The following is a 22,782-nucleotide window of genomic DNA, read 5'->3' as shown; positions in this document are numbered from 1 at the left end:
AATTTTCTATCATCCATTCATCTAGAGAAGACTTTATCAAAGACTATGTATCTATCTATTAAAGATTGGTTTCTGCTGCAGAGTTAATCATTAATGTCTCGCAGCGACCTGCGGCTGGACTATCCAAATCCAGGTCACGTGTGTGGATTACAAAACCCACCGCTGAGAAGCTACTCCTTCAGAAATGCAACTTATCCAAGCAAAACTGCAAGCTCACCTTTTCCTCTGGGGAAGTTTTCACTCATTCCTACTTTGTCAGGCTAAAGAAAGTTTACATTTTTCGTGGTTTTTTTTATTATTATTTTGAAACAAACTATCAGTTTTTTCTCAATTTATTACTGGATGGCTGTTTTCTTACTGTGTCAAACGAGTGTCATACAAGATCTCAGACAAATTATTTTGTTAATCATTATAAGCAGTTGGTAGACTGTTATTGTGAGCAGTTGATGGCCGAAATGCAGCTTGTCCTTCATTTGTAATCCCATTTTCCTCTGGTTATCAAGTGCTTTTAATAGAGCTCAAGGCCCTCTGTGAATACAGATACATTTTTCAGTGGCATGTTTGAAAGAAACTTATCTGTTGTGTAGGTTTCCTCCATACTCAAATGTTTATCTAAGGAACTTTACACCTGTAATTATCCACCCCAGAAAGCTGGTAAGTTTAAATGTTTAAACAAGTACTATATTTTGAAATATCAGCCTCAAACATCCAGTCGTGATCTGGTGTTGTATTGTGCTGCTCAAAGTTGCGTCTGATTCGAGAAGCAACCAGCCTCATCAGCATGCCATGCCGCTAGTTTCTTTTCATAGATTGGAAGGCTCATTTGTCGGGTCCTAACCACCAGAGCTTGTTCAGGTGACACCCCCATATATCCTAAAACAGATAAACATCTGCAGTGCATGACCTGAGCTGATGATATGTGGCTCTGTTTCCGTTCTCTGTACACCATCTCACTCAGCAATGGTTGTCTAAGAAGCACAAACAACAGTAAAAGCCTCATCTCTCATGTCACAGTTTTGGCACTGAATCAGCATCTTTATGAAGTGCAGGGAGTCTCTACCCTGTCAGTGACACACTCTTAATCATGGAGGCGTTCATGATCAGATCTGAGTCAAGGACGAGTGAGATGTTTGATAGGACTTCATTTATTCTAAGCAAGTAGTAAACAAGTTCAGCAATTTCAGCTTTAATTTTACCAAGTGAAGCTGCTGGATTCTCACAACATTCCTGATCATGAAAGAATCCCTGCTGCCAGCCTCCAAGCTGTCTGTTTATGGGAAAACACAAACATTTTGCTAAATCTATTAGCTAGGAGCGGGTTTTTGGTGTGACGACAATCAACTGAGACGGTTCCTAAGCACATTTTTGTGACACCAGAAAAAATATATATGTGTATATATATATATTTTAAAATGCAAGTAAATATGTTACTTTGACGAATATCATACAAAATCAAACCTCTGAAAGCTGGACTAACACACCCACACACAATGCTGTTGGGGATCAAATCACCCCTACACGTAAGTGGGAACATGCTCCACAGTTCCCATCCACTACAAAGAAGAAGAACTTCATAACAACACAGGAATAGCAAAAGATTAGTGTGCCTCGTTCTGTAGACAGCTCGGCAAATGTTGTAATATCATGCAAAATATTTTTTCAAGGGTGAGGAGCTCAACGAAAACGTCCCTCCTCAAAACTAACAAACACAAGGAAAAAAATTGATTTAATTGAATTTTATTCATCTTTCATTTTCAAAAACAGTCAACAGCCTGCTTCTTACACACTGAAAGACATGGAGGAATTCTTTCAAACAGTTGCAGAATGCAAAGATGGGAGGTAATGAGGCTCAATCACTCATGTATTACAAGGCTGTGGTCTTAGAATACATGCTGTGATCTTCCGGGCTGCAGATGCTCTCCACTTAATGCCAAAGGCCTCCCTTTGTTATTGCTCATCCTTGGATTTCATATCCACACCTTCAGCAATGAAGCCCAATTGAGTTTTACTCTGCTCCTGCCTCATTGCACAGCCTAATACCAGAGGGAGGTGTGGATCTGATTGAGTGCTTTCTCTCTTTCAGTATTATTCACTCTACTGAAGAACAATAGGATTTTTTTCTGAAGCTTGAATACATCTAAAAAGATGGAATTCTTTCAATGATCCCATGTATTTGTGTCATAATAGGAAATCAAATACATCTTACAAGGTACTTTAAAGGGATACGCCACCCCCAGGCCAAATTAAGTGTATCCTGCCAATGTCGCCAATCGCAATATTTCGCCCAACGAGAATTAATTTAATTGATTTACCTTCTAATTACTGTGTGAGTGGTGTACTTTCACATCGAGTGCAAATGACTGTGTAAATTTACACAGAAGGCTTGCTTTGCTCATATCGGTTTGGGAACTAGTTTCCAGTGCGGAAAACACAGCCGAAGCACACTCCCCGCTACGTCTTTGGGAATCCTCACCCCTGCTTTCTTCAAACAAACCAGCGTGAAGCAGCCGGGGGGGTTGGGTGGGTGGGTGGGTGGGTGGGTGGGGGGGGGGGGGTGGGGGGGGGGGAGGGATTCCCAATGACGTAGCGGGGAGTGTGCTTCGGCTGTGTTTTCCGCACCTGAAACTAGTTCCCAAACCGACATGAGCAAACCAACCCTTCACTGTAGATTTACACAGTCATTTGCACTCGATGTGAAAGTACACCACTCACACAGTAATTAGAAGGTAAATCAAGTAAATTAATTCACGTTGGGCGAAATATTTCCAGTGGCGATGCTAGCATGTATGTATTACGCGCAACCAAGCAGTGGCCAGTGCTATGAGATTCGGACAATGCCTGGGTCGTGGCATATCCCTTTAATATTGCCTCTGGTATTGCATGTTAAACTAAATGTTTGAATTAGTCATTTTGTCACTCCTGGTGAGCAATACAGTTTAGAAAGGATTCTTTTAGAGACTCAGAGGCTCAAGGTCAGTAATTTGCCAGCTTAAATAAATATTTCTCCTCCCTAAGACATGTATCACACAATTGTAAATGCACGCTAATTTGCAGATCAGATATTCGTATGACCTGTGATGTGTCAGCGATACCCTGACTGCTGTGTGTGCTGTCGATGCTATCATGCAGCCCTGGTGTGTGCATGCACAGGGAAACAGCAACATGCCTGGGAGCTGCATATCTTCCTGTCAGGGTGATGCAGATTGGACTGACAATCTGAAAGGCCAAGTCTCTCTCCGTCTCGCAGATTCCTCCATTTGTCTTTCCTAATGAATTGACAATCACATTTCCTCTGATATTTACACAGAACTACTGCACCTTCCTTAAACCCACACTCGGAGGAATGCACACCTACACACATTTACACCCAACGAGTGCTTGGAGAGCCACACTCATACACATGTATGATCCGCTGAAGCGAAGCCGAGCCCCTGGTAGCGACAGGCTGCCGCTGAACAGGTCAATTACTTTCACTCCAAATGATAATGACATTATCAGACCATTTATTTGCGGTGTGATCCACGTGGCCTACAATTCATTATGCGGCTTCCCTGCAATTGCATTTTTGATAGATTCATGCCCTTCTCACTAATTATTCATTACTTCTGAACCAATGCAGGAAAGAGAAGAAATTAATAAAATGGAAAATGTCTGCAAAGCCGCTCTCTGCGCTCGGTTCAGATTATAGGAGCAGAAGATTGTTTTGTCTCCAATTAAAAACATCCTTTAATAGAATTTTCTGCTTTATTTAAGATTACAACTGGCTTAGGTGTAAAACAACCCCATTGTAATCACTATGAGCTGTGACAACTAAATAGAAACAAATCTTGCTGGTACACATTTTGTGAAGAAAAGGTGTAAAACAGGAACAGGGAAATTAAAGCTTTAGCCCTGCAGATTGGAAATCAGCAGAAAACTGATAAAACCCACACGCAGATGGCTGTTTTTTCACTACTTATTGTTGCCAATTTATAGTGGCACCTTTTCTGATCCAAAACAATTTCAAATTTCTTTAAAAAAATCTAAGTATGATAGTGTGTCTCTTACATTGTACCTTAAATAAGCATGAATATGTGCAACTTTTAAAGCTATTTGTCACAGGATGGCAGGATATTTAACTGCTAAACAACTGCTGATTTGATTGAATATTTAACCAGTGTTGCTCAAAACCAACAAGTGCACGGGGAAAAAAAAAAAAATAAATCACTTGCAAACAAGTCATTTAGCTCAAAACATTCATTCAAAAACGGAAGAATAATAAACTACTGTGTATTATCCCTCTGCAGTCTTCATAATGAACAGGCACAGCACGTCCCCAAACCATAAAGACTGAGCACAACATCTCACATGACTATAATGGGACCCAGCAAAACAATACACATGTTTGTGTCTATTTCAGAGATTACAATGACATCCCTTGGTGGCTTTACTCATGGAAGTATCCTCTGCCACTACACAAAGAGGAACGCACAAGCTTTTTCCACTTTAAAAACAGCATCCCACCTCTCCCAAGGTACCAGTTCTGGTCCCTTCCCTCTCCCCTCCAACTCCTCGACACTCCCTACCTCCTTATCTTTTCTCCCTCATCTCGCCCACTCCCCTGAGGAGGATTAAATAAAACCACACCTGTGATCATTTCTCATTTGTGAAGCCTCCAATACCATTGGTCCAAAGGGAAGGGGACAAACATTGCAGCTGTGAATTGCTGTTTTGCTGGCTTGGTAAATGTTCTAAAACTTATATAGATTAGATTCTGCCACACAACATACTTTAATTACATATACAGAGATGTAGGTGCACAAATAAGCTCAATTAGTTATGAGGCACTTTTCCTCACTTGGTGAACATCCTGCAGCTTAAATAGATTATATCCTCCCAGGTATATAATTGTTCATCAGTGTTAGCAAATATACACAGTGCAGAAGTCTGTGTAGAAATAAGACAGTGACAAAAGAGAGCTATTTCATAGTTTTATAGCTGCTCTAAGCTGGATTTATGTGGAATAATCTCCTGCTTCATTTTAAAGATTGTGAACGCAGGTGGAAAGAAAGGTGCCGTCTCTCTGTGATGTTTTGACCAAAGCAAGTCACCGGACTTCAGGAAATAGTGTTAACTTGTAATAAATTGAACATAAAATTTCTTCTTTGAACCTTCCTCTTACCTGAAGTGTTGGATGGGTTTTGTCCATATCTCCCCATGTTAAAATCCACACCTGGTCATGTGATTTGTCATAGAGCACCTTCACTGGAATAGGATCTGTTGCTACTACCTGCAGGACAGAAAGAGAGTGTGGTACAAAGTTTGAATTTACTCATTTTTAAATTTGCACACATAAAGCTCACATCATGATAGTGAAAACTCACAATAGTTTAAGAAAAACTGGAAAAGCTCCAGGTATGTCTAATGTTTGAGATATCTCTGAACAAATGACATCATTACCCAGTTTGTCCATTAATGGATATTGTCCTGAATAAGTATTTCCATTTATCCACCGGTGGTAAAAACATAAGAAAGTAAAAAAAACACATGGACACGGCTGTAAACAAGGTAAAATACTTAAATGCTGGCCTTAAACGTTTCAGAAAGAAAATGCTATGCTGTACTAGCCCAAAATAACGTGAAGTGCCGACACTATGAAGCTGGATTTGACACTTAGTGAGGGAACTTCATGTTTAATTCAGAGACTGCCTCATGGGTTAGAGAATGTCTTTCTTTCTGAGCATCTGTAGGCGAATGAGAGAGAACACTGAAACCTGTTTACCTAATACTTTGATTAAAAAAAAGTGTTTTCCTTTTATCAAAATTACTGGGCTAAAAAGGAATCTCTCGCTCCTCACTCAGCATCAGTTTGACACCGCTTTAAAACAATGTTGGAGACTGTTTTCAAAGACATGAAAGTTGTAAAATGCTTTTAAACTTTTAATTCACAAATTTGATTCTGTAGGCTAGATGTCACAGAAAATTAACATTTGCTTATAAGCATACAGGCTTGAATTGTTTTTTTTTTCTTTGCTCCCAAGACTGTTTACAACTGCCAGGGTAGCAGTGAAGGAAAGAATGTGGCACAAACAGTGGTACCTGCCTTAAGAATATACCCTCAACCCATAATTTTTATGGAATACAGTTCCTGTGCATCATAACAAACAATGGAATACTAAGCAGAAAGTGTGTAGAATTGGAAGTGTGTTGCCTGCATTTCTACAGTGTTGCTGTAGGAGAGGTTTTAATGAAGGTATATGGCAATGAGAGAATAAAACGAAAAGGCAATAATCTACAGACATACAGTAGAGAGGAACGAGGAAAAGACGGCGGGTGAGAAGGGAGAAGTGGGGAATACACTCAGCCTCAGATCTGCCGCAATGTCAACAACAAGGAATAACACAATCCATTACCCTGCTTCTGGCTGAGTGGACGGGGAGCTGCTGACGCCCTCACCAGTGGAGCGAGACCACAAACTCTGTGTTCAGTAATGGGAGGTCCAGCCCTCTGCATTGCACCGGTCAGCCAAGTGTCAACTCAGCATGTGCCTATGTGTGGTTCGAGGAGACGGTGAACTGTGTGTTTGTGTGCGTTTTCCACATGATGGGAGCAGAGGTAAAGCTGAGGCTGGGCCCTTAGTGCTACAGCATGGGAGCCAGCGGTCCTTTAAAAGTCCAACACACGAAAAATGTTCCGAGGAATTCAGGAACCCTTTGTACAAAGAGATGTTTCAGCAAACTTTTTTTTTTACTTTGGGGAGGGTAAAAGATGTGATTTTAAGTTTAAATCCCACTTAAGATTGGCAAAACAATAACTAAGCTATGGTGCTAAAAATGTAGTCAAAGGTGTTTTCTTTCTCCTCGCCCACTTTCTGATCATGGAACGTGTTCTTCTTTTTTGTTGTCCTAATTGTTGTTTTAACTGTTTATGACCAAACATCATTAGTGGCAGACTGTTTCAGTTGTAAGTTACAAATGAATTGACTGGCTGTTGTCTGGGTAACTGCAAGCTGGCCAAGGAAAAGGAACATCACGTCACTCTACGACTGCAAGTGTTTTTCTAATTTAACATGACTAACATAACAATTATTCTTGACTACATTTGATTTTTTTGTCAGCCTCAGTTAACAAAAGTGTAAGTTTGATGCACTTTCGGCTCTTCCTTTTCAGTTTTTAGTCGCTGTAAAGTTATTTTGGGATCTTTTCGGTTGTTTTTCACCGGGTCCACAGTCATTTGAGGGATTGAGGACACATTCAGATCTGAACACCCAAATAACAGTTGGAGGTAGTGTAAGGGAGGGAGGGAATTCTGTGTAAAGCAAAGATCAAATGCATTACGATGGTATGATCATTTACAGAAAACACAAAGCTTTTTCATGTTTGCTGAAGCACTGGATGATGAAACTGAAAAAAAGTGAAAGAAAACGGCATTAATCACAGCTCCAGGGTCACCACTGTGACACTGACACTGAGCTACAGCCCCGTGTGGCACCGTTTTCTTAAAACTGCTCCTGCTGGACTTCTGACCATTACTACCCGTTCTCATTAGGTTTGCATTAGGTCACATGGTACATGTGGGATCTTGATCCTGATGCAACCTGTCTGTGTTGCTCTCCCAAGAAACACGCTGCTGCTTATAGCAGCAAAATGCTGCAGCAATAACGAAAGGCACTAAACTATCAAACAATTGTCATTTCGATAATTGAGTTGTGTTACACGCCAGCATGAAGACTTTTTAGTTTAACGAATCACAAGCAAGAAACAGCAATCAATAAAGGGTGAAAAGTAAGTTCAAGTAAAACTTGCAGTTAAATTGTTAAAACCACTGATTGTAAACCAACTCCTAATATTGCATAGCTTCTCTAACAAACCGACATCAAACAAAACTGAATGAGTGGAAACAAACCCAAAACGTTGACAGATTCACCTCGGTTTGAGTTTGTACTAAAGTACTGCTGTAACCTTCCTCTCAGCTTGATCTAATTCCAGCTCTGTGATTAAAGCTAGCTCAGTACCTGAGTCGTTGTCAGTGCTGGACCCAAATTCTTTATCTGACCACCCACTAAATAAATGCAGCAATGCGATGTTCCAACCGCACGCTCCTCCTCTACACTGAGCTCTGCAGCATCACAAACAGATCCCCTTACACTCGTTTTCTCTCTCATATTGCATCTATTAAGTAAGCCAGAATACAGCTATTAATATGAATCCGGTGAATTTAAAACATGGAAACGTCTCAACCTGTTAAAAAAGTTCGGGTCACTGAAGGTTTGCATTAGGATATAGAGGGAGGAAGTGACGTGTAATCACACGTGGTAACTTTGAGACGAATGTGGAGCCCCACAGTAATAGCAGGTGTAAACTGACATATTTCAATCACAAAGTTACATGTTAATTTCAGGTGTTAATATGAATGTTTTTGATCGCAGTAACTAGATTTTATGCTAAATTCAGAAAATTCAGAAATTCAGAAAATAAATACTGCATCCTGGGTCTGAGAAGAGTAACCTGAGGTAAACCGATTCTATCATAAAGATCTTGAGCTGCAGACACACAGGAGAAATTCTGAGGTGAGAGATGTTGTAATGATGGATGTGGAGTCTGTGGTAGATGAGCTCCTTGAGGTCACCTATGGGATTATCCATTGCCAAAAAAGAATTAGAAATACAAATGTGTGCCATGTTGGGTGACTTTTATCCTTCAGGAAACCAGCAGGTCTTAACCTGCTTGGAAAAAACTTATTTTGGCTCCTAAAAGAAAAAGAATAACTGAATCCAAAACATCAACTGTAGAGTTAATCTCTGATTTACTGCAGCATTGTTTCTGGACTCACTCAAACAGATTGAGATCTATTGTGTTTTACTCTGAGTATTTCTCGTTCCAACTTGTGCTTGGACAAATAATCTGGATTTTTCTCATCAAGAAAGTATAGCTCATGTATTCCATTACTCATTTAAAAGTCTCCCTTCACTGGAGACATCAACTGCAGCCATTGGATTGTACTGGAAACAAAATTTGAGGTGCCATTTGACAAAATGAGACATAATGAGGTAGAGAAGAAAGCAATGTGGGAAAAAAAAAGAAGTCAGAGGGGGATGGGTGAATTATCCCCCTGCACCCAGAGGCCTTAGGGCAGGAGCAGAGAGATGGGGCAATAAAGAGTGAGGAAGTGGTTTAAAGTGTTGGCTTGAGTAAAGGTGACAAATGGTAACATACATCAGATGGTATAGCTACATATTGTCAAAACATCTTACTGTACATATGAGCCACCAGTTTGTTCTTCCATTGTGTGGCCTTAAATAATGATAAAAACAAAAACAGAAATTGGATGAAACTGAATTAGATGAAAAAATTCTGAACGACACACGAAACAGCTCTGAACAGAAACAAAATGATCAAAAAAGACCTAAGATTACATGAATACCATACAAAATGGCCCCAAATAGGCTACAATGAGAAGAAGGAGAAGCTTTAAAAATACAGTAAAAGAAACAGAGTGGCCTCAGACACATGTAGGACAAATGTGAACAGTAACAGGGAAGAGACTCAAAATGCCTCAAATATCTACAAGATACATCTTGGAGATGCAGAATAATCACACTTTGTATTTTAATTGTTTGTGGTTGTTCTATCTTTCTCCGCCTGGTTTTCATAACCTTCTGGAGGAGATGTAGGGGGTCTTCAACGTGTCTTAGCTCAAAGCTCATCGTTTTATAATTCCTCCAAGCATTAAGTCCCATTTTCCAACCTGGATAACAAGGTCAAGTAACAGGTTTATAATGACATTTTGGTTCTGCTATCTGCTCACTGTGCTGTCTCTATTCGTCTCATTCAGACTTTTCTTTTCTTCTCTCTCGCCTCCTTCTCCTTGAGTTAGGCCTATTTCCTCTCATCCTGCACCTCAGTATAAATGATGCTGACCATGGGAGGGGCCCTGAGGGATTCAGTCTCTAAACAGCCGTTACAGGCAAGATAAATGGCAAGCCAGCCAGCACCCACCTGGACACCATATTGTTTCTAACGCTTCAGGTGCTTTTGATATATTTTACCTTGCATACGGCCTCTTGGCTAGATGGCAATCCGAACTGAGTGCATCTCAGAGTGTTTATATCTGACATGAAGCCTAACAATGGCTACAATTGACGAGATGACAAGATGTAATTGTTTAATATGTTTAGTTTTCTTTCTCTTATCTCATTACTTTTGACTTGAAGTTTAGTTAAGCCAAAAAAAAAGAAGCTTGACAAGACGTAAAAGGCAAGATGCTGGTGTAAAAACATGCAACAACTTTAAACATCCTATGTAATAAAAATGGATCTGCATCAGTTCCATCAAAATGATCCAGATCTAACTAGACAAGGGGTCGGCAACCTTTAATCCTTAAAGAGCCATTTGGACCCGGTTTCCACGGAAAAGAAAACACTGGGAGCCGCAAATACTTTCTGACATCTAAAATGAAGATTTAGTTTTTTTACCTTTACGCTTTGTATAAACAACTATAGTGTGTTGCTTACGAAATCCATGAAGTGCTACAGAGAAAATGAAATTTTATTCATGTAATGAACACATTTTGAACATTTTGAACTCTTAAAAAAAACAAATAAAAAAAAAACACGTCGAGTTGAAGGTCTCTTTCTCACCACAAATTAGGCATACTGGTAAGCCACTCTCGTCAGAGGTAAATGCTAAATAATCTGCCCAGGCATCAATAAATGTTCTATTTTCTTTAGATATTTTTCTTTTCTTACATTTCTCCATACTTGGCCTACCTGGGGTTGAAAGTCTCCATAAATGCACAGCGTTTTGGCAGTTATATACCGGCTTTCAGCGAGTGTGACGCATATTTTGAGGGACAAAAAATAATAAAAATGATAACATATAATTTTATTTTAACATTTCAAGATCACAATAATCTTCCAATTTAGATTTATTTTCCCAAGCTACGCGGAGCCGCAGCATAAGGATGAAAGAGCCGCATGCGGGTTGCCGGCCCCTGAACTAGACCATTGCTGTTTGTGTGTTGTAGCTACTCAGAGCTTTTGTTGTGTCACACAACATTTATTTTCTCTGGAAGTTCAGTTTTGAAGTGGTACCTGCAATTCAATTCAATCTTCATATACAAATTGGTAAAGTGATTTGATACAATCTTCATACAATCTTCATTGCTATCAGGTCATAAAACATGTCACATTCCAAGATGTGGGATTGTAGGCTATGTATTGTTTCTCTTTTTCTGTATACTATAGAAGGAAGAAAAGACATAAGCTCACTCTTCCCTTCATTTGCCATTATTCTGAGTTTATGCTCATGCAGTGTTGAGTTCTCAACAAGAGCTTTAAAAAGTCAGTCTAACTTTAAGATGATGTCTGATACCATCGCTGCATTGTCATGTTTTGACAGGCATGCCGGGTAACCTGCTCCACCCACCTGAACCACCTTCTGTGCTTGAATATCGACAACCAGCAGTCGGCTCTGTAGGGGCTGGGTCACGTAGATGTACTTATCCCTGACGTTGACTGCTGAGGACCACATGCAGCGCTGAGATGACGCCCCATCACCTTTCGGGCACATCTCCTCCTGAGAAGAACCGACGAGGAACAAAGGGGATGATATGAGGAGAAGAGCAGTCATAATGTGGTGCTATGAACACTTACATACATTACATACATTTTTTCTTATGTACATTTTTGTGGTTTATTCATAATATACAATTGGCAGGTGGATGGAAAGTATCCTGATATTTCAAGTAAGAAAGTAATGGTTTTAACTTTTATATACACTGCATTTTTAATGACACTGACTTCATGAATTACTTCATCACTGTCTTAAAGTAATTAGACTCATAAATATGCACTTATTTTTATGTATCACTTAACAAAGAAAGATACTGATTTAAATAGTATCACACCAACAAAGGTGTACAGAGATGCTTTCACCAGTGTATGCCTTATTCTAATAATAGCTTTAATATTAATACAAATTGCCTAATTGACTAGTGATATATCCATCAACTAATAGTTGCAATACGATGTATTTAAATCAGTTTGGAAAGCATTTTAATATCCTACACAGACCCTGTAACCCCTGCATTTGCTGAAATAACACTTAGGCACATACTCCCTCCACTCAAACTCTATTTTATATGGACATAAAGTACATATGACAGAATACATTCTCTACCCTTAACTAACCACCACGACTAAATACCAAAACCTGATCCTAACACAATTGTAACGCTATCCTCAGAGCCAACTTTTGGCCTTTCCAGCAGCTCTTGAAACAAGTTGGTTTCACCTTATTTGGTGCCAATAAAATCATGAGACCCCCACAAGTACAGAAAAACCGGACGACACACACAGAGGCTATGTTTCAAGTGTGTCCACCTCCTCTCCGCCTCAGTAAAGTGGAGAAACTGCTGTTTATAGCAGGAATTGGCTAACACATGGCTTATTGAGTTTGTATTGATCTCTAATACAATTACACCCTCCTGTAAACCCAAATCCCTCAAACAAACAAGCAACTTCTACCATCTAAAGCCCCTTACTCTTGGGGATAGATGTTCTCCAGTGGATTAAAAACCCCAAGGTCTGTGGTATAGACTTATACACTCTATTGTTGTGAGCTGTTGAATAGTGGACACAAGTAATCCCATTACATTTACTGAGGTGAAGAGTCACAATGTGACATCAGGAGAGAGGAAGAGGAGGACAGATGGGCTTGATTTTGGTGAGAATTTTCCCTTTTCACTCGGCAGGGATGAATATAATTCAGTATATATATATACACACATCTGGCAGAACAGATAAATCTTGAAGATTGTAAAGGCTGAAATATTCACTCTCTGTGATTAATGTTCTAAGATTTAACAAAGTCTTGCAATTTTACTGGATAAATATTTTTTCTCTCTGACTTACATAACAGTCCATAACAGTACCTTAAAGTCTTTCTTTGTGCTGCGGTACAACAGCCTGAATAAGAACTTTGAGTCATTTCATTAAGAGTTCTTTAGAACTCAGAGTGGAATGCTCTAGCCAGAGAAGCACATGAGACAAGTGCATGCCATGGTTAACATAAAAACATTCAAGTATTGGCCTATTTCTGGCCTACAAAAATAATTGGATTTGAAAAATCATTACAAAGCCCAACATCATAAAATCCATCTTTCTCTCTCTCTTTTTTTTTAGACACTTTCTTTGTATTCAATCTAGAGATCTAATAAAACAGCATGCACTTACATAGGTAGCAACGATCCTCTCTGTCTGCTTCATGTGTCTGCGTATTTCGCATTCACTGGGCTGAAGAACAGTGATGCCCTCATCAGAAAACACATAGAACATGTTGCCCACACTCAACCCTAAATGACAAGAGAGGAAAAAGTTGACAAAATCGTCACTTGGAAAGGAACAAGTACAAATCGAAAACAGCATTAAGCGTCCCATCTTATCTGATGGACATTTCCATTTCAGTTTCTGCCAGAGAGGATACAGCCAGATAACCGTTAGCATGTGTTCATTTTAGCAGGGCTGGTTAGTGTGTGGCTGCCAGGCGCTTTGATGACGCCTACAAAGGGCCCTGTCAACATGTCCACGGCCTACTGTAACAACAAGCATTAAATGACAGGCTCTGTCTGCACATCTGCTTGGTGTAAACGGCTGATGTGACTTGACTGAATGCATCACATGATTGGAGATGAGCACAAACTCACACTTGCTGTTCTCATAACCATTTAGAGTGCAGACAATAACTCTGGAGGTGATTGATCTGTCAGGCTGTTAAGTCTTTATTTTGCACTGTTATATTGTCAGATAAGTATGTGGTCAACAATCTGAAGCTTGCTATCAGGTCAATATGCAAAATGTACAACCATGCAATCCCTAACAAAACACTGACAAATGTATGCATACACACAGAGGAGCCCCTCTGCACTCAGTTAATTAGGAAGCATTGTTTTCAAGGGTATATAAACACTAAAAATGATCAGCATGCTTACACTGTGTTATAAACTACTTTGGCTCATTTAGCTCAGTGTTAAACCTACTATGCCAATCACATATAGAAAGCAGCTTTGATCTCTGTTGGTCTCCGAACTGCAGTGGTAAAACTGGTCCCAGCATAAAAAACTATTCACAGCATAAAAAAGGATAGATTCTTAAACTGCTGAAAACCACAAAGTTATTTTTTTTTTTTGCAATACACATCAAGTTCCTGTTTATGTGTGACTTTTTTCTCCCTTTGGTGATACAAAAAAACGGATTAGAAAGCACAAAAGGATGAAACATCTTGGGCACGCAAGGGAGGAGGGCAAGACCTGAAGAAAAGCTGCTGGAGAGTAAACAACTTTGTGGTTCTTCCGGACAGCAAGGCAAACAACTTGGGAAGTGGTACAGCAAATATCCAGCAGCAGGCTCTGAATGCTACAAAACATGCTTGATAGAATTTTCTCATAATAAGAATATAAAAGCTTTTTGAGAACCGTTATGTATTACCTTCTTCTCTCCAAAGAATGTTTGCAACTGCAGAGTCGTGTAGCAGTAGAGGGAGAAAAAAAAGAGGGGAGGAAGAAAAACATTAATTCACTCACTCACTCATTCATTCATTCAAGATGAAACATAATCTTACAGCTCCAAACATTCCTCATTGATGAGGACATCCCAATATTTCCATCACTCTTTTCTTAAGCGGTGACAAGACACTGAAATTTCACATTCATTACATGTTTAAGTAAATCTTTCTCGGCAGCGATCATTATCTCCCCAAAATGATTTCATCTTTTGAAAAACCAGAAAACAAAGAAACATAAAAATCTGTGATTTGATTGTTTAAATAGCTACGGTTGCCTCAGAAAGTTCAGTTCAGTTCTGAATAGGATACTGAGTACTGATGAAGAATCTTTAATTTTGAGTAATATTATTAATAATATAGAAGAGTGTAGATTAAAGGGAAGAATGGTTATTTTAACAAACTATAAAGTGTATAAAAGTAAAGAGGTCCAGATACTGTCCAGTAGCTGTATTTTTGTACAGTGAGGGGCACATTTTTGCTATAATGTTCCCCTTAGGTGAGGATCAAGTGGGGATTTCTAATGCACAGCTCTGCTGTGTGGGACAGATATATGGATGTTAAAAATGGTCTCTGATGCCAAATATGACTCAAAATATGTATTTAAAACAAAAGGGAAGAAAGAAAAGAAAGAAAAAGGGATGAATCAAAGGTTTTCTTGGGCTTGCCCCAAAAATCGTATTGCAGCCGCTTTGTACATGTTTGGCGAGGACATGACAGAGAAGGTGTTTTGTGCTGTGATCTCAGCATTAGTATTGAAGACGCCAAGCTTTAAAGTGTCTTTGCTGCCTCACTGATGGTCTAATTATCAACGCCTGCCTGAGCTGTTTAAATTTCCTTAATTTTTCTGACATCTGAGGGCAGAAGGAATCAATCCACTGTCACTTGATATAAAGCAGTTTTTGTGCTTATTTGCTTTAGTACTTACTGGATTAAAAATGCAGGAGATCCATGGAACATTTTCAAAACCTCAGCCACATAGGAGCCATTTTAGCTGCATTTTTCTTTCATCCATCTCATTCGTGCCTTATGCTGAATATTCCAATCAATTCAACAGTGTATTTATTCAGATTTGATATGATTAACCACAGTGATTGGAGCAAATTCAACCAAAAACAAATCCTGTCAGTTATGAACTGTAATGACTTTGTGTAGAAATGGATACATTCCCTGGAATGCCGTCTGGGAACCCAAGCAGAGCCGGGAATTCAGCTCTACTTGGGTTCCATCCTCATCACTTTCATCTTTATCACTTACAACAATCAAATTTGTACAGCAAAAAAAGGTAAGAGGCGATACTGTAAGACTTACGGGTCTTCTTTGCTGAATCTTCAACAAAGAGAGAGGAGATATCCTCATCCACTCCCACCTCATTCTTGGCGATGCAGGTGTAGGCTCCGGTGTCCTCGTACCGGACGCTGCCGATATAAAGCTCACTACCATTCGCTACAGAGAGAGTATAACACAGTATAAGACATATAAAAAAGTGTTCTATTTGACTCTCACAGACAGACTTCTTTAGTTCAGTGTGGTTGAGAGAGATCGTCAACCCATTTCCTCGACTATATTAACTGAAAATTGAATGTTGAAAAAGATACATATGTATACACAGACATTTAAATTCAGTGTACTATTTCAGTATTGTGGTTCAAACTTTTCTGGTTGAGCCCTAAATGTGGACTTTAAGCACAATTCTTTTTAGGTACTGAGGAATGGTATAAACAATAACAGGGGCACGTTAATAAACTGGGCTTTGCTTAAATCTGTAATATTCACCACCGGATGTCACATAGGTGCCCCAATGTCTTAGTTTGAAACAAAAACTGAAACCTAACTTGGAGCCGTTTAATAGCTTGTCATCGTCGATTGGAGCAGGCCAACGTTTACTCTAAAAAAAATTATAAATTCAAATTGAGCTGCACAAACTCGTGAGAGGAGACCACAAACACTAACATGCACACATAACTGCAACAACATCTGGGAGAGAAGCTCAGATTACAACTCAACAGATGTATGACTATGGATTCACTCACTCAACTGTATCTTACATGGCAAAAAGTTGTTTACGGTCATGTTGATATGTTAAAGTCTTTAATACTAAACCATGAGGTCATTATACTTGTGTCCTTAAGCATTGTCAATTGTCAAAGCAGAACATGTTACACTTTGTTTTCCTGTGGTACATAACTCTGTTTTCAACTGAACTAAGATGAAAGACACCACCCATTAGACTCTCTTATTGTGTGGTGGATTACCATGCTTATACAACACTTAGTGTGTTTGACTAGTTAGGCTAAAATTATCATCAAAGTACATTACATTTATACACACACATATATATCTATATATATATATATATAGATATATATTATTTTTTACAATGTTGCATTGTTTTACTGCAGTTGCTGGCTGTGGTGACAGGTGATGCTGAGCATCATCAAAGGTGAGCTCGCTGCTGTTAGCATCCAGCTCAGTGATGTACTGTTCAGCTGCACTCTGATCTGTCCTCCTGTAGCACTACATGGATCACATGATGTGTTTGAGCCACAGTGGAGCACTCACGAGTCATGTTGTGTTACAAAAACATTAAAGACAGTCTTAGCTCTCATCCCTTTCTGATGATGAAAGCAATGATAGCAACAATGAACCTCTGTAACATCCCTCACTGACTATATCCTCCTCTCAGTGTCTTTTATGTTGGATTTATTCTTCTTTTATGTTCTACCAATTCTACCCATAGACTGTTTGTGATTCTGCCATAGAGCAAGGATATTTTAAGTCCTATCTTCCTGAAGAAAAAAAGATTAAGCAAACCGTTCTAAAGCACTATCTTGGAAAACAAGCCGCGTTCAATTTGCACACCAAAAAACACCAAAAAATGAAATATCTCTTGGATTCTCATGATAATTTTATTTTATCAGGGAGAACTATTGTAATGCTTTTGAAGTGAAAGCTGCAGGACTTTATAGACGAACACAGTACAATAAGTGCTTCTAAATCAGAATTATGTCCTCATCAGATCTCCTGAAAAACCAGAGAATCAAACACTAATTTAATTAGTCTTTATATCCTTTGTGGCTCTTTGTGGCTCACAGACACTTTGACTGGTTTTTAAATTGAATAAAATGAAATCTGCTAAAATTGTTCCCCCAAAGATGAAGAATCGAAGAGGACGGCAGCTACTGTTGGATCTGGTGAGAGTTTGCTCCTTTTTGCTCACTTCTGCATGACATGTTTTCAGCCCACAAATGGAAAAAACAACAACCAAAGGCTTAGATACGATACACAGAGGATCCATACAGCCACAAATGCAGCTTTGAAGAGAAATCATAATTTTCATGGTTCAAACAAGAAACATCAAATGTTCACACAAGTCAGACCAAGACTTTCAATATCCACATAAAGGCCTACATGAAGTCAGCAACAACACCCGTTTAAAGGATCCTTTTTAAAATATTCCTTCTGTTTTATACAGCACCAAAATGTCCAAACACAAATGTGATCTACTTGTACTTTAGAGGAACCCATATGCTGCGTGTACACCAAGGGCGACCTACACTGCCTGGTAGCGGAGGTCGCTGGAGAAGCTTCGCTTGAGAATTTGCTTTGGTAGCTTTGTTCGCTCGTGACGTCACATTTAGAATGTTCAATTTTTAAAGGCCCCGCGGCTGTGCAGCACCCCCGCGGAAAAGAACAAAGGAGAAAAGAGAGGGCAGGGACACGACTAAACGTGTTGTTCTTTACAATTTGATATACATCACGTTACAAATTATGTAAAACTACATTAGGTACAACTGAGAAGAGCAGGAATAGCAGAGGCAGCTGTGAAAAATAAAATAAATTCGAAATTAAATCCGAAATAAAACTTAATGGCAGTGAGAAAGGTATGCGTGGGGTTACTACACTATTGTATTGAAGCACTCGACACGGCAATTGCAACAGTCTCATGCGTCGTGTTTTTTGTTATAATATATATCCAGATATGCATATGTTGTGGGGTTGTTCAATATCTGGTGGAAGGACACCGCGGCGATTCATTTTTCAGTAGCCATGTTTAAAGGACGTAGGAACTAGGAACCAAAGTTTACACATCTGTTTCCGCGAACCCTGCGGATTGTCATTGGTTTTCGCCGAACCGCGTCATAGCTCATTACCATAATATTAGCTTGAGTTTAATCGCTGGAATTCGCTCTGGTTGCCCAGTTCGCTCACCCTCCATAGAGAAATACTGATTTCCGGCGCTCAGTTAGCGTAGGTCGCTCTTGGTGTACACAAGGCAATACCCCTCAGGTCCTCTTTTAACTTGGTTAACTTAGTGTGGATCAAAACTAAGAAAGCCAAAGCAGCTATCAGCTCATCATACTTCCCACTTGTGGAAAGAACTTCCTGAAAACCTGAGGACTCCAGCTGTCAGTTTATTTAAATCGGGGTTTAATAGATTTTTGTGGCTTTCAAGTTATTTGACATATAATTTCCTTGGAATGCTGATGACATTTTCACACTTAAAATCTGAAACTACTTTTAAAGGAAATGTTTTTCTTTGTAACTACAGTATTTTTCAGTTATTTTATTCTTTTATGTCCGCTTTATTTTACACAGTTTGTTCACTCTTTATGCTTTTTGTCTTTAGTTTTTATGCTGAGGTAAGATCACTTTAAATGTGCTATCCAAATTGTCTATTCGTCAATTGTCTGTACACCTTATCCATCTCAGGGTTGGGGAAACTTGAGTTTATCCAAGCTATTGGGTGAGAAGCAGCATACTCTTTGGACAGGTCAGCAGTCCATCATAGAGACAAATGTGAAGAAATATACAGCAGACTCACACTCAAAAGTACAGTAACTTTAGAATCACTCATCACTTTATCAGAATAAAATGCATGTTTTTGGATCGTGTGTGGTTGCTGGAGAGAACCTACGTAACCACAGGGATCAAGATGAGCAACATTTTTTCATGAAAAGTTCAAATGTTCACTTTCTACATTTGACATGTTTATTATGTTTGTTGTGAATAAAACATAGGTTTGAGATTTTCAAATGCTTGCATTCTGCTTTTACTTTTTTCACAACGTCCTATTCTAACTATTTTACATTTGGCGGAGGGGGGGGGGTGTATATCACTGAATCACCTGTTAAAGTGACCATGAAACAAGTAGAGTAGTGCTGTTAATTTCTGTGTATTTAAATGTTTCCTGTGAAAACAGAAACCAGAAGTCCACATCAGCTCTTCCGGTGTTTATGTTTGATTCTTGAATCTTGGGAGGGGACTGTGAAATTACTGCATGGATTATGAGTTATGAACTTTTGTCTCCAGTAAAGTAACCACTATCAAACAGCATTAAGTGTAGTCACATAATAACATAACACAATATCTATTGAATAAAACCGTTTGAACTGAATTTGATAAGCTAAAGAAAAGCTTTGTTTAGAAAACTAAACAACAGGAAATATCGAGTCGAGTTCTCCAACAGGCTTGAGTGTTTTCAGCACTATGGTCAGCTCCACATGGCCTCGTTCACTCTGCTACGAAAAGCTTTTTTTTTCTATCACAACAGTGGCTCAAAATCAGTACTTCTTTCTACTGACTGTCAGCACTGAATGTTATACAGACTAAAGAAATCTGAGATCCAAACGTAAACAGCCTGTGCATTACAATCCCTGTGTGAGACATGTAAATGAGATACAAACTGCATCTCCTCTGTAATTTAATCCCTCTCATGGTAAGAAAAAGTGAAAATCTGCTAAATGTACTTTACTGGCTTTTTTACAATGTTTTTTTTCCACTTTCCTGATACTGATTATTTCTTTGACTGTCATCCCTTCTTCACATCAGTTGGTTAAATCTGAAGCTGTGGCCACTGCAGTGTTTATGTGATGGTAAACCTCACTGAACCTCCCAAGTTTGAGTGGCTATTACAATAGGTAATGATCCACACTCTGTCAATAAACTCTCCCTTAATGAGAAGTTGGCCATAAAAGGAGAAGACGCTCTCCATTCTGCTCCTTCCTGATGTGCATCTTTACATAAAAAAATAAATAAATCCTCTAATTTAGATAAGTAACTGCTGTTTTTGTCACATTGCATATTTATTTTTCATCTCTCTCGATCTGTTATCTCATTTACTTCAAGGAATTAATATGTGAATGTTGTCCGTGGAGCAAAATGAAGACAGGGCAACTACAATCTTTTTTTTAGTTGTCCTGGTTTAGAATGCAAATTCCTGGGAAGCACAGCAAAAATATTACTGCTGAAAAGCAGTAGAGTTTCATAAAAGAAAAAAAAAAAAAAACATTCTTTAAAAGAGCACCGGCTTTATTGTAATGCTCTCAAGCACCATCTTGGTTTATAAAGATTTATGCAGTGCTGGCATACTGCAGCCCTGCTATACGATTTAGAAACTCTGCATCGGAGAGAGGTGACACACTGCATCTGCTGAAACACAAAATCTTCCTGAAGTCAAGAACTCCTCACCTATCAGAGAGAGCTGTTTTGAGGAACTGGTCTGCAGATCCATGCCGTTCTTCAGCCATAGGAGTTTGGGATTTGGGATGCCGTCGGCATGGCAGTGGAGGCTGGCAGATACACCGGGCTCCTGGGCCTGCGTCTCTGGGTAGACCAGGATCACTGGAGGGACTGGACACACAAACACAAAGGCGAAGACACAAACAGGGAGAAAGGAGAGCGACAAGTGAAAACATAATTATGCACTGGTTCATGGTACACCATAACTCCTGGGAGGACAGAACACAAACACCCACACATGTAGTGGGCAGAGAGGAATTTGTCTCAGCCCAGCATGGAATATATTCACAAATAACAGGCGTCCAAGAGCTCTGGGGCTGCTTTATTGCAGCTCTAGTCCTGCATGAAATAGATGTTGGACGTATGTGCCACTTACAGCCTCCTCTGGGGAGAGTAACGTGAATGCTGGGGAATAGAGGGGGAAATGAAACGTGAGGTAATAGTTTACATGAGCAAGTAAGATGTAGTTTACGGATTTTGATGCAGGGCAACCTTGGAGCAGCTGCAACATGCTGACCTCCCCTCTTTGTAACCGTACCCCTCAATAACAATACAATATCTTATTGTTTCTCACTGCATCTGTGTATTTTTTTTTTCCTTTCTCTAGAATCCCTTTATTGCCCCAATATGACTGGTTAAAATGTTTTTAATTAAATGTATTACTTGCTATTAGTAAAGGAAAGTATAGGTAAGTATACAGTACTGAAATTTTTTTTTTACATTTTGTTTAAAAGCAGCCAGACTTTCTTGTCATCTTTTAAAGCAACACGAGATAAGCATGTGAACTGTAAAACTATTAATTAATCTATCATGCAATAAAAGGGCACCTAACTCAAGGCATGAACAAGTGTGGTGTCTAAAAAACAGAAAACTTAGCAAAGAATACATTTTAACTTGTATCTTTAGATATTCTTGTCACAAGCAGTCTTTCGCAAAGACACATTATATGTTTCTTCCTCTTTGGTTGCACCTATAAAAAAAGGGCATCTTTATTACATCTTTACAGACATTAAATACCATTTTTGCACCAAAAATGTGATTGCAAAAAATGCTGATAGCCAAAGTCTTGGCATATCTCAGCATATGGGACTTGAGGACAAAAAAAGAAAATCTACGGCAGATGAACAGCAGCTGAAAGTGATGTCCTTAAGAAACAGAGAGAAAGAAAAGTCCTGTAAAGACCTTAAACAGAGCTTGAGATATGCATCTGGCCCTTCAGTTGATCCACTTTAGTGTTCACTGAAGCCTCATCAGAAATGGTCTCCATGGAAGGGTGGCTGTCAAGAAGCCATTCTTAAGGAAGGGAAACAGGGAGAAAAAGCTGAGCTATGCCAAATGAGACAAGAGGTGGACTTAAAATCAGTGGCAACAGGTCTGATGGAGGGATGAATCCTCCCCAGAGCCCGGACCTCAACATTACTGAAGCAGTGTGGGATCATCTGGACAGAGAACGGAACAAAAGCCAGCTGACATCCAAAGAAGAGTTTGGGATGTCCTTCAAGAAGCCTGGAGAACTATTCCTGAAGACTGCTTAAATAAATTGCAAAACAACTCTTCTCAGAGGGTTTAGGTTGTATTGCAGAATAAAGGTGGTCACACGAAATATTGACTTTCAAATTCATTAAAACTGGACAAACTCCATTTTTTCCCACAGATAATGTACTTCCACTTATGTTTGCACATGTTTTCATAAAGTGCAGCACCTATTTCCCGTTTTATATAA

General features: G+C 39.2%; 1 protein-coding gene across 2 annotated transcripts in view; it reads right to left on the bottom strand.

The window, feature by feature from the left end:
- The window catches only part of fstl4 (follistatin-like 4), a 228,075-nt gene that overhangs the window by 5,480 nt on the left and 199,813 nt on the right, over nt 1–22,782 (bottom strand). Inside the window, exons 9-14 of one of the 2 annotated variants that reach the window (XM_075486657.1) lie at nt 21,009–21,170; nt 15,849–15,983; nt 14,465–14,491; nt 13,214–13,332; nt 11,406–11,555; nt 5,162–5,269 (exon numbers count right to left, since the gene is read on the bottom strand). In XM_075486657.1, the coding sequence (XP_075342772.1) occupies nt 5,162–5,269; nt 11,406–11,555; nt 13,214–13,332; nt 14,465–14,491; nt 15,849–15,983; nt 21,009–21,170 (701 nt within the window). The remainder of the gene's footprint in view (nt 1–5,161; nt 5,270–11,405; nt 11,556–13,213; nt 13,333–14,464; nt 14,492–15,848; nt 15,984–21,008; nt 21,171–22,782) is intronic. The other variant, XM_075486658.1, reaches the window with a different exon arrangement.

This window comes from Odontesthes bonariensis, chromosome 16 (assembly GCF_027942865.1).
Source record: "Odontesthes bonariensis isolate fOdoBon6 chromosome 16, fOdoBon6.hap1, whole genome shotgun sequence".
Lineage (NCBI taxonomy): Eukaryota > Metazoa > Chordata > Actinopteri > Atheriniformes > Atherinopsidae > Odontesthes > Odontesthes bonariensis.
Note: the sequence above shows the minus strand (reverse complement) of the source record. Positions and strands in the feature narration are given on the sequence as shown.